Genomic DNA, 13,468 nt, shown 5'->3' on the forward strand with positions numbered 1-13,468 from the left:
ATGTGAGAGTTGGACTGTGAAGAAGGCTGAGCGCCGAAGAATTGATGCTTTTGAACTGTGGTGTTGGAGAAGACTCTTGAGAGTCCCTTGGACTGTGAGGAGATCCAGCCAGTCCATTCTGAAGGAGATCATCCCTGGTATTTCTTTGGAAGGAATGATGCTAAAGCTGAAACTCCAGTGCTTTGGCCACCTCATGAGAAGAGTTGACTCATTGGAAAAGACTCTAATGCTGGGAGGGATTGGGGGCAGGAGGAGAAGGGGACGACTGAGGATGAGATGGCTGGATGACATCACTGACTCGATGGATGTGAGTCTGAGTGAACTCCGGGAGATGGTGATGGACAGGGAGGCCTGGCATGATGCGATTCATGGGGTCGCAAAGAGTTGGACACGACTGAGTGACTGAACTGAACTGAACAACTAATCCTAACAAGAAGAGCCTTACAAGGTAAACATTATTATCCCCTGTTGATAGATGGTTAGACTGAAGATCAGAGAGATTCATCAGCACAGATAACAGCTAGGATTTGAGCACAGATCAATTTGGTTCTAAACATTTCCATTCTCTCCATAATTACAAACGGAAAGATACACAGATATAAAGAACAGACTTTTAGACTCTGTGGGAGAAGGTGAGGATGGGATGATTTGAGAGAATAGCATTGAAACATGTATATTACCATATGTGAAATACATGACCAGTCCCAGTTCAATGCAGGAAACAGGGCACTCAGAGCCGGTACACTGGGACAACCCAGAGGGATGGGATGGGGAGGGAGGTGGGACCAGGGTTCAGGATGGGGGACACATGTTCAGCCATGGCTGATTCATGTCAATGTATGGCAAAAACCACCACAATATTGTAAAGTGATTAGCCTCCAATTAAAATAAATTAATTTAAAAAAAGAATATACAGAATAATGTAATGCAGTGGCTTACAGTATAACATTGGTATCATCTTTTCAACATTTTTATGAACTAGTTTTTTCATTATAAAAGCTATCCATGTTCATAATTTAAAAATTCAAATAATACCAAAAGGTACAGGGTAAAACTGAAAGTTTCCCTCCCTGCCTTTGAAGGTTCATCCCTTTCTACCAGCCCACCCACTCTCTGGAGATAACCTGTATTTAAATCCTTTAAGAAATTATTTTTACATTTGACAGTATATTCTTTCTGTCTCACATACATGTGCACACACGCACACATACAGTCTGTTCCTCTCTCTCTTAGATACATACATGGAATTATACTAAACATGGTTTCATAACCAACTTTTATCTGTTAACACTTGAATAGCTTTCATGTTAGTATCAATATGTAGAGAGCTACCTCTTTCATTTTAGTAGCTATAAATACTCCACTGCGTAGCTGTACTGGTATTTACTTAATTAGTCCTGTATTGATGGACATTTAGATTGTTTGCAAATGTTTTTTATACTGGCAAACAGTACTGCAATGAGTATCTATATCTATCTGTGTGTGTGTATGTATGTTGGTGGTGGTCAGTTGCTAAGTTGTATCTGACTCTTTTGTGACCCCATGGACTGTAGCCTGCCAGGCTCCTCTGTCCATGGGATTTCCCAGGCAAGAAGACTGGAGTGGGTTGCCATTTCCTCCTCCAGGGGATCTTCCCAGATAAGGGATTGAATTCACATCTTCTGTGTTGACAGGCAGATTCTTTACCATTGAGCCACCGGGGAAGCCCCATGTGTATGTATATATAATCTATAATCTTTGTTCACTTATATATCTGTAAAATGAATTATTCAGTTCAATTGCTCAGTTGTGTCCAAATCTTTGTGACCCCATGGACTGCAGCACGCCAGGCCTCCCTGTCCATCACCAACTCCCAGAGTTTACTCAAACTCATGTCCATTGAGTCGGTGATGCCATCCAACCATCTCATCCTGTCGGCCCCTTCTCCTCCTGCCTTCAGTCTTTCGCAGCATCAGGATCTTTTCCAATGATCAGTTCTTCCCATCAGGTGGCCACAGGATTGGAATTTCAGCATCTGTCCTTCCAATGAATATTCAGGACTGGTTTCCTTTAGGATGGACTGGTTGGATCTCCTTGCAGTCCAAGGACTCTCAAGAGTCTCCTCCAACAACACAGTTCAAAAGCATCAATTCTTCAGCACTCAGCTTTCTTTATAGTCCAACTCTCACATCCATACATGACTACTGGAAAAACCATAGCTTTCACTAGACAGACCTTTGTTGGAAAACTAATGTCTCTGCTTTTTAATATACTGTCTAGGTTGATCATAACTTATCTCCCAAGGAGTAAGCGTCTTTTAATTTCATGGCTGCAGTCACCATCTGCAGTGATTTTGGAGCCCCCCAAAATAAAGTCTCTCACTGTTTCCACTGTTTCCCCATCTGTTTGCCATGAAGTGATGGGACCAGATGCCATGATCTTAGTTTTCTGAATGTTGAGTTTTAAGCCAACTTTTTCACTTTCCTCTTTCACTTTCATCAAGAGGCTCTTTAGTTGTTCTTCGCTTTCTGCCATAAGGGTGGTGTCATCTGCACATCTGAGGTTATTAATTTTTCTCGGCAATCTTGATTCTAGCTTGTGCTTCATTCAGCCCAGCATTTCTCATGATGTACTCTAGATATAAGTTAAATAAGCAGGGTGACAATATACAGCCTTGATGTACTCCTTTCCCTGTTTCTTAGATGTCACCAAATTTAAAATTTTGGTGTAAGTGAAAAGTGAAAGTGTTAGTCACTCAGTCGTGTCTGACTCTTTGTGACCCATGGACTGTAGCCATGAGGCTCCTCTATCCAAGGATTTCCCGGGCAAGAATACTAGAGTGGGTTGCCATCTCCTTGTCCAGGGGATCTTCCCAACCCAGGGATCGAACCTGGGTCTCCTGCATTGCAGGCAGATTTGAGACATCAGGGAAGCCCAAAATTTTGGTAGGTATCGTCAAAATGTCCTTCAAAAAGGTTAGAACGATTCACACTTCAACCAAAAGAAAGAGTGCCACTTGACTCACTCCCTTAAAAATACTAGATAGTATCAGTCTTGTTAATTTTTGGCAGATGATAGGCAAAATGTATTGTTATCATTTTCATTTGCAGTTCTGAATTATTTCTAAGGTTCAATATCTTCATATATTTATTGGCCATTTATATATTTCTGTGAACTTTCTAGAACTTTCTATGCTAGTTTTTTTTTCCATTTTTCTATGAGTTCTTTTTAAAATTAATTTGTAAGCTCTTTCTGCATACTGAAGAAATTTAACCTTCATTGTGTATTGCTAATACTTTTATTAGTTTGAAATTTATTCAATGGGAATCTTGTTTTGATTTGTTAAGTAATTTTATTTTTATGTACTCAAATATATCAGTCTTTCATTTTTGTGGCTATCGATTTTATGTCAGACTCAAGAAGACATCACTCAGTCGAAGATTTTTTTTTTAATTCACTGTTTTTTTTCTGATACTTTTATATGTTTTTTTACTCACATATAAATTGTATTGTGGTAAAATATGCATAACGTAAATTTACCACTTTAACCATTTTAAAGTGTACAATTCAGTGACACTAAGTACATTTACAATGTTGTGCAACCATCAATGTTAACCATTTTCAGAACATTTTCATCATCTGAAAACAGAAACACTATACCTGTTAAACAATAACTCCCCATTCCCCCCCTCTCTTACCTCCTGATAACCTCTATTTTACTTTCTGTCCCCATGAATTTGCCCATTCTAGATATCTAAGTGAAGTAATCCAGTTTAGTCCTTTTCAGTCTGACTTACTAACTTGGTATAATATCCTCAAGGTCCATCCATGTTATAATATATATCAGAATTTGATTTCTTTTTATGTCTGAATAATCTTCTGGTGAATGTATGTGCCACATTTTTTTCCATTCATTCGTCTGTTGATGGACATTTGGGTTGTTTCCATCTTTTGACCACTGTGAATAGTTCTGCTATGTAAATTGGTGTGCAAGTACCTGTTTAAGTCCCTGATTTCAGTCGTTTTAAGAATATCCCTAGGGTTGGAATTGCTGAGTCATATGGTAGTTCCCGGAGAAGGCAATGGCACTCTCCACTCCAGTACTCTTGCCTGGAAAATCCCATGGATGGAGGAGCCTGGCGGGCTGCAGTCCATGGGGTCTCGAAGAGTCAGACATGACTGAGTGACTTCACTTTCACTTTTCAGTTTCATGCATTGGAGAAGGAAATGGCAACCCACTCCAGTGTTCTTGCCTGGAGACTCCCAGGGATGGCGGAGCTTGGTGGGCTGCCGTCTATGGGGTCGCACAGAGTTGGACATGGCTGAAGCGACTTAGCAGCAGCAGCAGCAGCATGGTAGTTCTATATTTAACTTTTTGAGAAACCAGCAAACCATTTTCCACAGCAGCTGTACCATTTTACATTCCCATAAGCAATCCACGAGGATCCCAATTTCTCCACATTCTCACCAACACATTATTTTGGGGTGTTTTTTGTGGGGGGGCTCTGTTTTTTATTGTTTTTTTTTATAATAGCCATCCTACAGTGATATCTCATTGTGGTTCTGATTTGCATTTCCCTAACTACAAATGATAGTGAGCATATTTTTATGAGCTCGTTGGCCATGTGTATATCTTTGGAGAAATGTGATTTAAGTCCTTTGCCCATTTTTGAATTGGGTTGTTTGGGCGTGTTTTTTTGGTTGTTTTTTTTGTTTTGTTTTTTTGCTTTTGTTAATATGGTTTCATTTTTATAGTTTAAAATTTTAATCCATTTGGAATTTATTTTGGTATAGAGAATGAGATGGGGGATCCAGCTTAATGTTTTTCCAAGGGATTAGCCATAGTTCCCAAATCATGTTGAATAATACTGATACGATATTGAAATTGCTATTATACTTTTAACTATTAAGTACAAGAATATATGTATGTGTATATACACACACACATACACATCCCACCTCTTTGAAAGCAGTTTCCATTCATAAACATCTCAGAAGTGTAACATGGTATGAAAAGGTTTTAACACATGTAAGAAAATAATTGTATTATCCTCTAGGTAATCTGAATTTCCGATATTATGTTCAGAGAAAGGAATGACACACTATATTACAAGATAGGTTAGACCGTGCTGCAGTACAAAGCAATTCCAAAGTCTCAGTGACTTAACACAGTAAAAGTTTGTTGCTTGCTCAAGTCAAGTCTGATGCAGTCAGTTATTAGCTTTCTCCCCAGCAGTGATTCAGGAATGCAGCCCGCTTCCATCCTGCTGCAGCTCCAACAGGAACAAATGACTTCTAGGGTTGTCTAGACAGAGGAAGAAAGGGATGAAAGAAACTGGCTTGTAATTGTGTTAGAGCAAAACCGCTACATTTCCACTCACATTTGCCAGAACTTATTTACATGAGGTGGCTCAGTTAGATGGTAAAGAATTTGCCTGCAGTGCAGGAGACTGAGGTTTGATCCCTGGCTTTTGAAGATACCCTGAAGAAGGGAATGGCAACACATTCCAGTATTCTTGCTTGGGAAATTCCATAGACAGAGGAGCCTGGCAGGCTACAGCCTGTGGGGTTGCAAAGAGTTGGACACAACTGAGCGAGTAACGCTAACCTAACTAAAGGGAGGCCAGGACTCTGTCTCCCATGTGACCATGAATAGGAAATGGAGTGGTAAACACATAGCATTCCTTTGTCACACTCACCTTATGCATATATGATGTTCCTAAAAATATACAATTTTTGTAATTCTAACAAGATAACATTGTAATTTAATAGCAGGGTATTTTTTAAAGCAGGGTATCTATTAGTTCTGTTTACTTATTTACATGATAGCAAAAGTTGCCTACAACAATAAGAGTGAAGTTTATAGTATGAATTGCTTGGATTACATAAAGCACTTTTTATAGACAACTGTGTAAAGGACATTTTATCTATTTAAAACTTTTGAGACACTTTATTTTACTGCCCATCAAAACACATTTATAAATAGAAAAGAATCAGTATGGTAACAAGAGAAGCAATATTACATTTAATGAAAACCTCCAAAAATTTGTAATTTAATACTAGTTTTTCTGAAGTAGAAAAGGATGGTTGCTGACATTTAATTGTTATGTCAGCTACCAGAGTGCTTTTTCATGCATTTAATCCTCCTATGATGTAGTTACTACATGAGCAGATTGAAGCATAGAGAGGTTGTCATTTACACAAGTAGGCAGAGTCACCTAAACAGAAGACTTACTTATACATTTTGTTGCAGGTACTGTGTAACTCAGTATTTATAAACCACATGGTAACAATTAGAATTATTAAGGTTTGGGTTTCTGTTGTTGGCATCAAATCTGAAGATCTTAAAATCTTTCCAAAGCACCTGGATTAAAGTCCATTCCAATCAAAGAAGGAGAAAACTATATAGTACTAGCAAGTTTTTTTTTTTTTTTTTTTAATTTTGACTGTGCTGGGTCTTCATTGCTGCATGCGCTTTTCTTTAGCTGTGGAGTACGGGAGGATGGCTACCCTCTAGTTGCAGTGTGCACGGGCTTCTGTTCTGGTGGCTTCTCTTGTTTTAGAGCACGAGCTCTAGGGCACAGGTCTTCAGTAGTTGCAGCACATGGGGTCAGCAGTTATGGCTCCCAGGCTCTAGAGCACAGGCTCAGTAGTTGTTGCGCACAGGCTTAGTAGCTCTGCAGCATGTGGGATCCTCTCGAATCAGGGATCAAAGCCAGGTCTCTTGCATTGGCAAGTGAATTCGTTACCACTGAGCCACCAGGGAAGACCTAGTGCTTTTATTATATTCATTGTGTGTTAGGGAACTTGCACAATTTTAAATAATTCATCAGGGGCTTCCCTGGTGGCTGAGTGGTAGAGAGTCCACCTGCCAGTGTGGGAGATGTGGGTTTGATCCCTGGTCCAGAATGATTCCACATACCTCAGAGCAACTAAGCCCATGCCGTGCAACTGCTGAGCCCATATGCCACAGCTGCTCAAGCCCACGTGCCTAGACCCTGTGCTCCACAACAAGAGAAGCCGCCACAGGGAGATGCCTGTGCACTGCAACTAGCCCCCACTCTGTGCAACTTAAAAACAAAGCCCATGCAGCAACAAACACCCAGCAGAGACAAAAATAAATAAAATTATTAAGGATTAAAAAATCATCTGATTTTGTGGCAGATGTGGCTTTCATGTGAAGCTGATGAAATCTAAGCTTGAGGAGTTCTCACTTGCATAAATCCCTTCCGAGGCCCTTCTGGGGTTTTCTTGGAGGTACTTTTATTTCTGTTTCATAAAGAGGGCCCCCCAATACTGTACCTTTTCAGGCCCCATAAAATGTAGACGCACTGCTAGCCTTTTAGCATAATTTTTTAGAAAAGTAGCACAAAAGGTTCAGAGCCCATACTTTGATGCCAGACTGTCCAGTTTAGAATCACCCTGTGACTTTGGTTATTTTACTTAACCTCTAAATGTTTTAATCTTCTCATATTTAAAATGAAATCTTTGTCATGTGCAGTCACAGAGTCTGTGATACAGTAGTTTAGTAGTGGTCAGGTAGTGTTCTGAAAGAGATTCCTTAAATCCCATTTTACCCAAGAAAAGGAAGAAAAGAAAAACAGTACTCCCCCTCATGTTTTGCAGATTGACTCTGTGTTGTGGTACCCCTTTGGTGCTTTGTGGTTGTTTAGTCACTCAGTTGTGTCCAATTCTTTGCAACCCCATGGACTGTAGCCTGCCAGGCTCCTCTGTCCATGGGATTCTCCAGGCAAGAATACTGAAGTGGTTTGCCAGGCTGTCCTCCAGGGGTCTTCCCCATGCAGGAATTGAACCTGCAATCTCCTGTGTTGACAGGTGGATTCTTTACTACTGAGCCACCAGGGAAGCCCCTTCAGTACTTAGCCAGTTGTTTGTGATCCTGTCTTAGCCCTCACTTCTGCTCTGCAGAGACTGATGGTTAGCCAGAGGTGAACAATGAGTGTTTTCTCAGGCCTTTTCTGAACATGCATCCAGCACTGGGCATATACATGGCTACCTTGATTCCTTGAAATACACAGGAAGTCTTAAAAGCCAATAATACTCCCCCCACATCTCTTTTCCCAGCTCCTTCCTCTCCAGGCTTTTTGGTCTTATCTATTGCTTGTCCCAACTTTATCCCCTGCTCTATCTGCTCTGATTGATCAGTGCTTTTGCCTTAATAGCAGTTCATTTCAGTTCAGTTCAGTCACTCAGTCGTGTCCGACTCTTTGCGACCCCATGAATCGCAGCACGCCAGGCCTCCCTTAATATGCTTTCGGCAGAAGCCACTGGGAAAGCTACCCTAGTCGTGGGGGTGCTCCAAATTGGGTAAAACAAAAGCAGTTTCTTGCATCTGATCTTGAGGGAGCTGCCTAAGACATCAAAAGTACACAACCACATCTTTGAGAAAAAGGTCAGCATTGCTCCCTCTGATGCTACCAACCTGTACCAGGAGGGCAAGCTGCCTTCTTCATGACTGTTGCTGATTTGGGGAGTAGGTGGGCAATTCAAAACAAGCACACTCTTACCACAATGCAGCAGAATCTCTATTCATTAATCTTTCACCAGGTTGTTAAGTTTTGTTCTAAATTCCAGAGTTCTGCAAAAGCTGATCTGAACTTTTTGCCAGCTTATAAGTTGCTTTAGTGGAGGGAGAGAGCCCTGAAATTCTGTACTCTGCCATTTTCATCAATGTCTCACCCAATCCCCTCTTGATAAAGGTGCTTAAGAATATCCAAAGCTAAGTTAGTTAATAAAGCTACTTCAAAGGAAATATACTTTAAAAGCAGCTTCAATTATTATTCTTACTTTGCTTTATGTCTTAGAAGTTTTGTAAATAATTGATAATTGAATTTCAAAATAGAAAAATTTATTATTTGTATTTCCTTGAGGAGTACTAGGAAACTGTTTACTTGGCACCTAAATGACCTTGAAAATATGTAGATTTATTTAGTTAATTAATTAATTATGGGGCGTACCAGCTTGTATCTTGACATTTTTTATTGCATTTGTTTGATGTATTCACTGTTATCTGCAGAAATTACTGTGACATAACTCGATGGATGTGTGTGATGAATTGGAGGGAAGAGGGAGAAAATCAGAGACACTGTTAATTATAAGAAAAATCAGCTTTTGTGATACTGAATCTGAGTAAATATTTATCTGTTTTATAATACTTTCCATCTGCTTTACTTTTAGGTGATATTATCAAAGCAGTATCTAAAATGGATAGAGAACATGTCATCTGTGTCTTGGATATCTGCAGTTTGGGGAACAATAAAGCAGAAGTCTACTTGCACAAAATTTACAAACCAAATATAACTTCTTAAAAATTGGCAAGTGAAATTACTAAAGGTTATAAATAAAGCATTGTTTTAAAGATATTCTGTTATTTTATTGTGATTTCAATAACCTTTTTTCAGCAAGAATATTACATAAATTCTAAAGTGGTTTTCTGTTCATCTTGTGTTTGGAGCTAACACACTTCATTTTAAATTCATTACTTGAAAAGGTCATCAAGCCCCAGAGGGATGGTACGGGGAGGGAGGAGGGTTCAGGATGGAGAACACCTGTATACCTGTGGTGGATTCATGTTGATGTATGGCAAAACCAATACAATATTGTAAAATAATTAACCTCCAATTAAAACAAATAAATATATGTTAAAAATAGAAAATTCATGTTACTTGTTTCTATATGAGTATTATCTTGACTTAGAATTTGTGTTCACTGTTCTATTTGTAAAAGTGTCCATCGTGACCAACTTTGCCACCCCTAGAGACTGTAGCCCACTGACTACTCTGTCCATAGGGTTCTCCAGGGAAGATACTGGAGTGAGTTGCCATTCCCTTCCCTGTGATCATCTTCCCTACTGGGGATGGAACCAGGTCTCCTGCATTAGCAAGCAGATTTGTTTTGTTTTGTTTTGTTTTGTTTTACCATCTGTGAGCCACCAGGGGTGGCTATTTGTGCAGCCATTTTATTCTACTGCCTCAGCATTAAGGCATCCCAACTTACAAGAGTAACTTTTCATGGACATTTAGCATACTTGCATTTTTAATTGGGTTATGATGGAATTCTCCCATCCAAGTTCTAACCAGAAGTTTGTGGTCATAAGCTAACCATACTCTGACCGTGCTCAGCTTCTGAGATTGGACAACATCAGGCACAGATAGGTGGTACGGCCATAGACTAAGTGGAAAATTCTAAATTGCTAATTTGAAGATTACATTCCCCTAAAGCGGTCAACCTGCATTTCTCATAACCGAGGTAGTTTCTGTCATTTTCAAAAGCACATGTGGATTGTTATATTCCAGTTGCCTTGACCTTTAGTTTGGTCAGCTGTACAACAAGCATACTGAATTCAGTTGTCGTAAGGTTTTCCACTCTATTGTGACTTCATATCCTTTGAATTTCTAAATGTTTTGACCAGTGTGTGGTCTTTTGTTCTTAAAATTGTGTTTAAAGTTAATTAAAGTAGTGAATCCTCCTCATGTTAAAATTTTGAATATTATTAAAGAATTCAAAACTTGTCTCTTTCTGAATGTATTTGATGTCTTTCTTCCATATTTTTGACCTATTATAGACCTACATGGACTTGCTAAATGAGCCAGTATGATTCTTCCATATGGGTTGAAAACTGTTGTTTATCAAATAGAATCTGGGTGTTCATATTAAGCTATTAGAAACTTAAATAGGCAGTTCAGTTTTAGTGCCACATAAATGTTGGAGAAGGGAAAAGTTAATACTTAAGTAACTGTTGACTAAAACACCCTCAGGCTGAGATTGCAAAATCACACACTTTAGCAGGTGTGATTTCTGTTCTAATATTGAATGAGAAATAGGAAATATTTTTAAGATTCAAGATCTTTAAAAACAACTTTCATGGCAATTTATTTTATAGTAATGTTTCTGTCCAAATTTGGAGTTTTAACATCTGTGTCTACATTTCCAGTTACAGAAAAATTGGATAGGTACTGTGGTGATTTCCTAAGGAAAATAGCAAACTATCACATCAAAAGACCTTATCTTCAAGTGACAGTAAGTGCTGACTCTTGCCAAATCAACACAAATAAACTACTATGGTATCACTTTTATATTAACTGGTTTGTAAATTATAAAATATTACATAGTCTACCACAAGACCACAATCTTTCACTGAAGTTTCTAATTTTAGATGGTACATGAGATCTACACATTTAAATCCTTTGGTAAGTTATTAAGAACTTTATGTTCTGTCACTTTTATTTATTTGTTGGACTTATACTGCATTAATTTTATTCACATTAAGACTAGGTCTTTAAAGAAATTTGAAACCCTTATTTTGTGAGACTGGTAGCATTTGATGTTACTAAATCTAGCTAGGTACCCTCTGCCAATATGGACTATCCATGCTGTGTCCTTGCTCAGTTGCTCAGTTTTGTCCGACTCTTTTCAACCCCATGGACTGTAGTCCATCCGGCTCCTCTGTCTGAGATTTTCCAGGCAAGAATACTGGAGTGGGTTGCCATTTCCTTTTCTAAGGGATCTTCCTAACCCAGGATTCGAACCTGCGTCTCCTGCATTGGCAGGCGGATTCTTTACCACTGAGCCACCTGAGAAGCCCCTTCAGAGCTCTAGGAAGCCAGTAAATGGTTTGTAGCCACTGATATGCTTTGATTGGATTCATAATGTTTTAGAGTGGTCACTATCTCCTGGAAAGAGAGTGGAATATAAGGAGGTTAGCAGAGACTGCTAGCTGTACCCTAATACCTATTCTTCTCATAGAGTAACAGTTCTCTCCATTTTTAGCTAAGCAGATAGCTACCTAGAATAAAGAATACTATTCCTTCCTTCCTTTGTGGCTGAATATAGCCTTGTGACACTTTTATTTGGCTTGGGCTAATATTAAAGTTAAGTTACTTGTTTTAAGTGGTGCTGGGAAAAGTGGTCAACCACTTGTAAAAGAATGAAACTAGAACACTTTCTAACACCATATACAAAAATGAACTCAAAATGGATTAAAGATCTAAATGTAAGACCAGAAACTATAAAACTCCTAGAGGAGAACATAGGCAAAACACTCTCCGACATAAATCACAGCAGGATCCTCTATGACCCACCTCCCAGAATATTGGAAATAAAAGCAAAAATAAACAAATGGGACCTAATTAAAATTAAAAGCTTCTGCACAACAAAGGAAACTAAGCAAGGTGAAAAGACAGCCTTCAGAATGGGAGAAAATAGCAAATGAAGCAACTGACAAAAGAACTAATCTCAAAAATACACAAGCAACTCCTGCAGCTCAATTCCAGAAAAATAAATGACCGAATCAAAAAATGGGCCAAAGAACTAAACACATTTCTCCAAAGAAGACATACAGATGGCTAACAAACATGAAAAGATGCTCAACATCACTCATTATCAGAGAAATGCAAATCAAAACCACAATGAGGTACCATTTCACACCAGTCAGAATGGCTGCGATCCAAAAGTCTACAAGCAATAAATGCTGGAGAGGGTGTGGAGAACCCTCTTACACTGTTGGTGGGAATGCAAACTAGTACAGCCACTATGGATAACAGTGTGGAGATTCCTTTAAAAACTGGAAATAGAACTGCCTTATGACCCAGCAATCCCACTGCTGGGCATACACACTGAGGAAACCAGAATTGAAAGAGACACGTGTACCCCAATGTTCATCACAGCACTGTTTATAATAGCCAGGAGATGGAAGCAACCTAGATGTCCATCAGCAGATGAGTGGATAAGAAAGCTGTGGTACATATACACAATGGAGTATTACTCAGCCATTAAAAAGAACACATTTGAACCAGTTCTAATGAGGTGGATGAAACTGGAGCCTATTATACAGAGTGAAGTAAGCCAGAAAGAAAAACACCCAATACAGTATACTAACACATATATATGGAATCTAGAAAGATGGTAAAGATAACCCTGTATGCCAGACAGCAAAAAAGACACAGATGTATAGAACAGTCTTTTGGACTCTGTAGGAGAAGGCAAGGGTAGGATAATTTGGGAGAATGACATTGAAACATGTATAATATCATATATGAAATGAATCGCCAGTCCAGGTTCAATGCATGATACAGGATGCTTGGGGCTGGTGCACTGGGATGACCCAGAGGGATGGTACGGGAAGGGAGGAGGGAGGGGGGTTCAGGATTGGGAACGTGTATACCTGTGGCAGATTCATATTGATGTATGGCAAAACCAATAGAATATTGTAAAGTAATTAGCCTCCAATTAAAATAAATTTAAAAATAAAAATAAAGTTAACTTACTTGTTTTGAACATACACCAAGTTAGTCACCCAGCCCAGAATTGGAAGTTTGCTATGAATAATCAAGTAGTATCTGTATTAGATACCATTCCTGTATCTAGTAAGCCCTGTAATTCATCTATAAATGATAGGTTTGACATAGCTCTTATTCAATCATATGGAAAAATCAAATTTTTCTTGCTTAAGGGAAGTAATTCCCTTCTC

The 13,468-nt window shown here is 39.0% G+C and overlaps 1 protein-coding gene across 2 annotated transcripts in view; it reads left to right on the forward strand.

Annotated features, from left to right (window-relative positions):
* RADX (RPA1 related single stranded DNA binding protein, X-linked) overlaps positions 1-9,362 on the forward strand; it is a 115,190-nt gene extending 105,828 nt beyond the window's left edge. For both annotated transcript variants that reach the window (XM_040265018.1, XM_040265019.1), the window contains one exon: positions 9,178-9,362. In XM_040265018.1, the coding sequence (XP_040120952.1) occupies positions 9,178-9,308 (131 nt within the window). In that variant the 3' untranslated portion in view covers positions 9,309-9,362. The remainder of the gene's footprint in view (positions 1-9,177) is intronic.
* The last annotated feature ends 4,106 nt before the right edge of the window (positions 9,363-13,468 follow it).

This window comes from Oryx dammah, unplaced genomic scaffold (genome assembly GCF_014754425.2).
Source record: "Oryx dammah isolate SB20612 unplaced genomic scaffold, SCBI_Odam_1.1 HiC_scaffold_23, whole genome shotgun sequence".
Taxonomy (NCBI): domain Eukaryota; kingdom Metazoa; phylum Chordata; class Mammalia; order Artiodactyla; family Bovidae; genus Oryx; species Oryx dammah.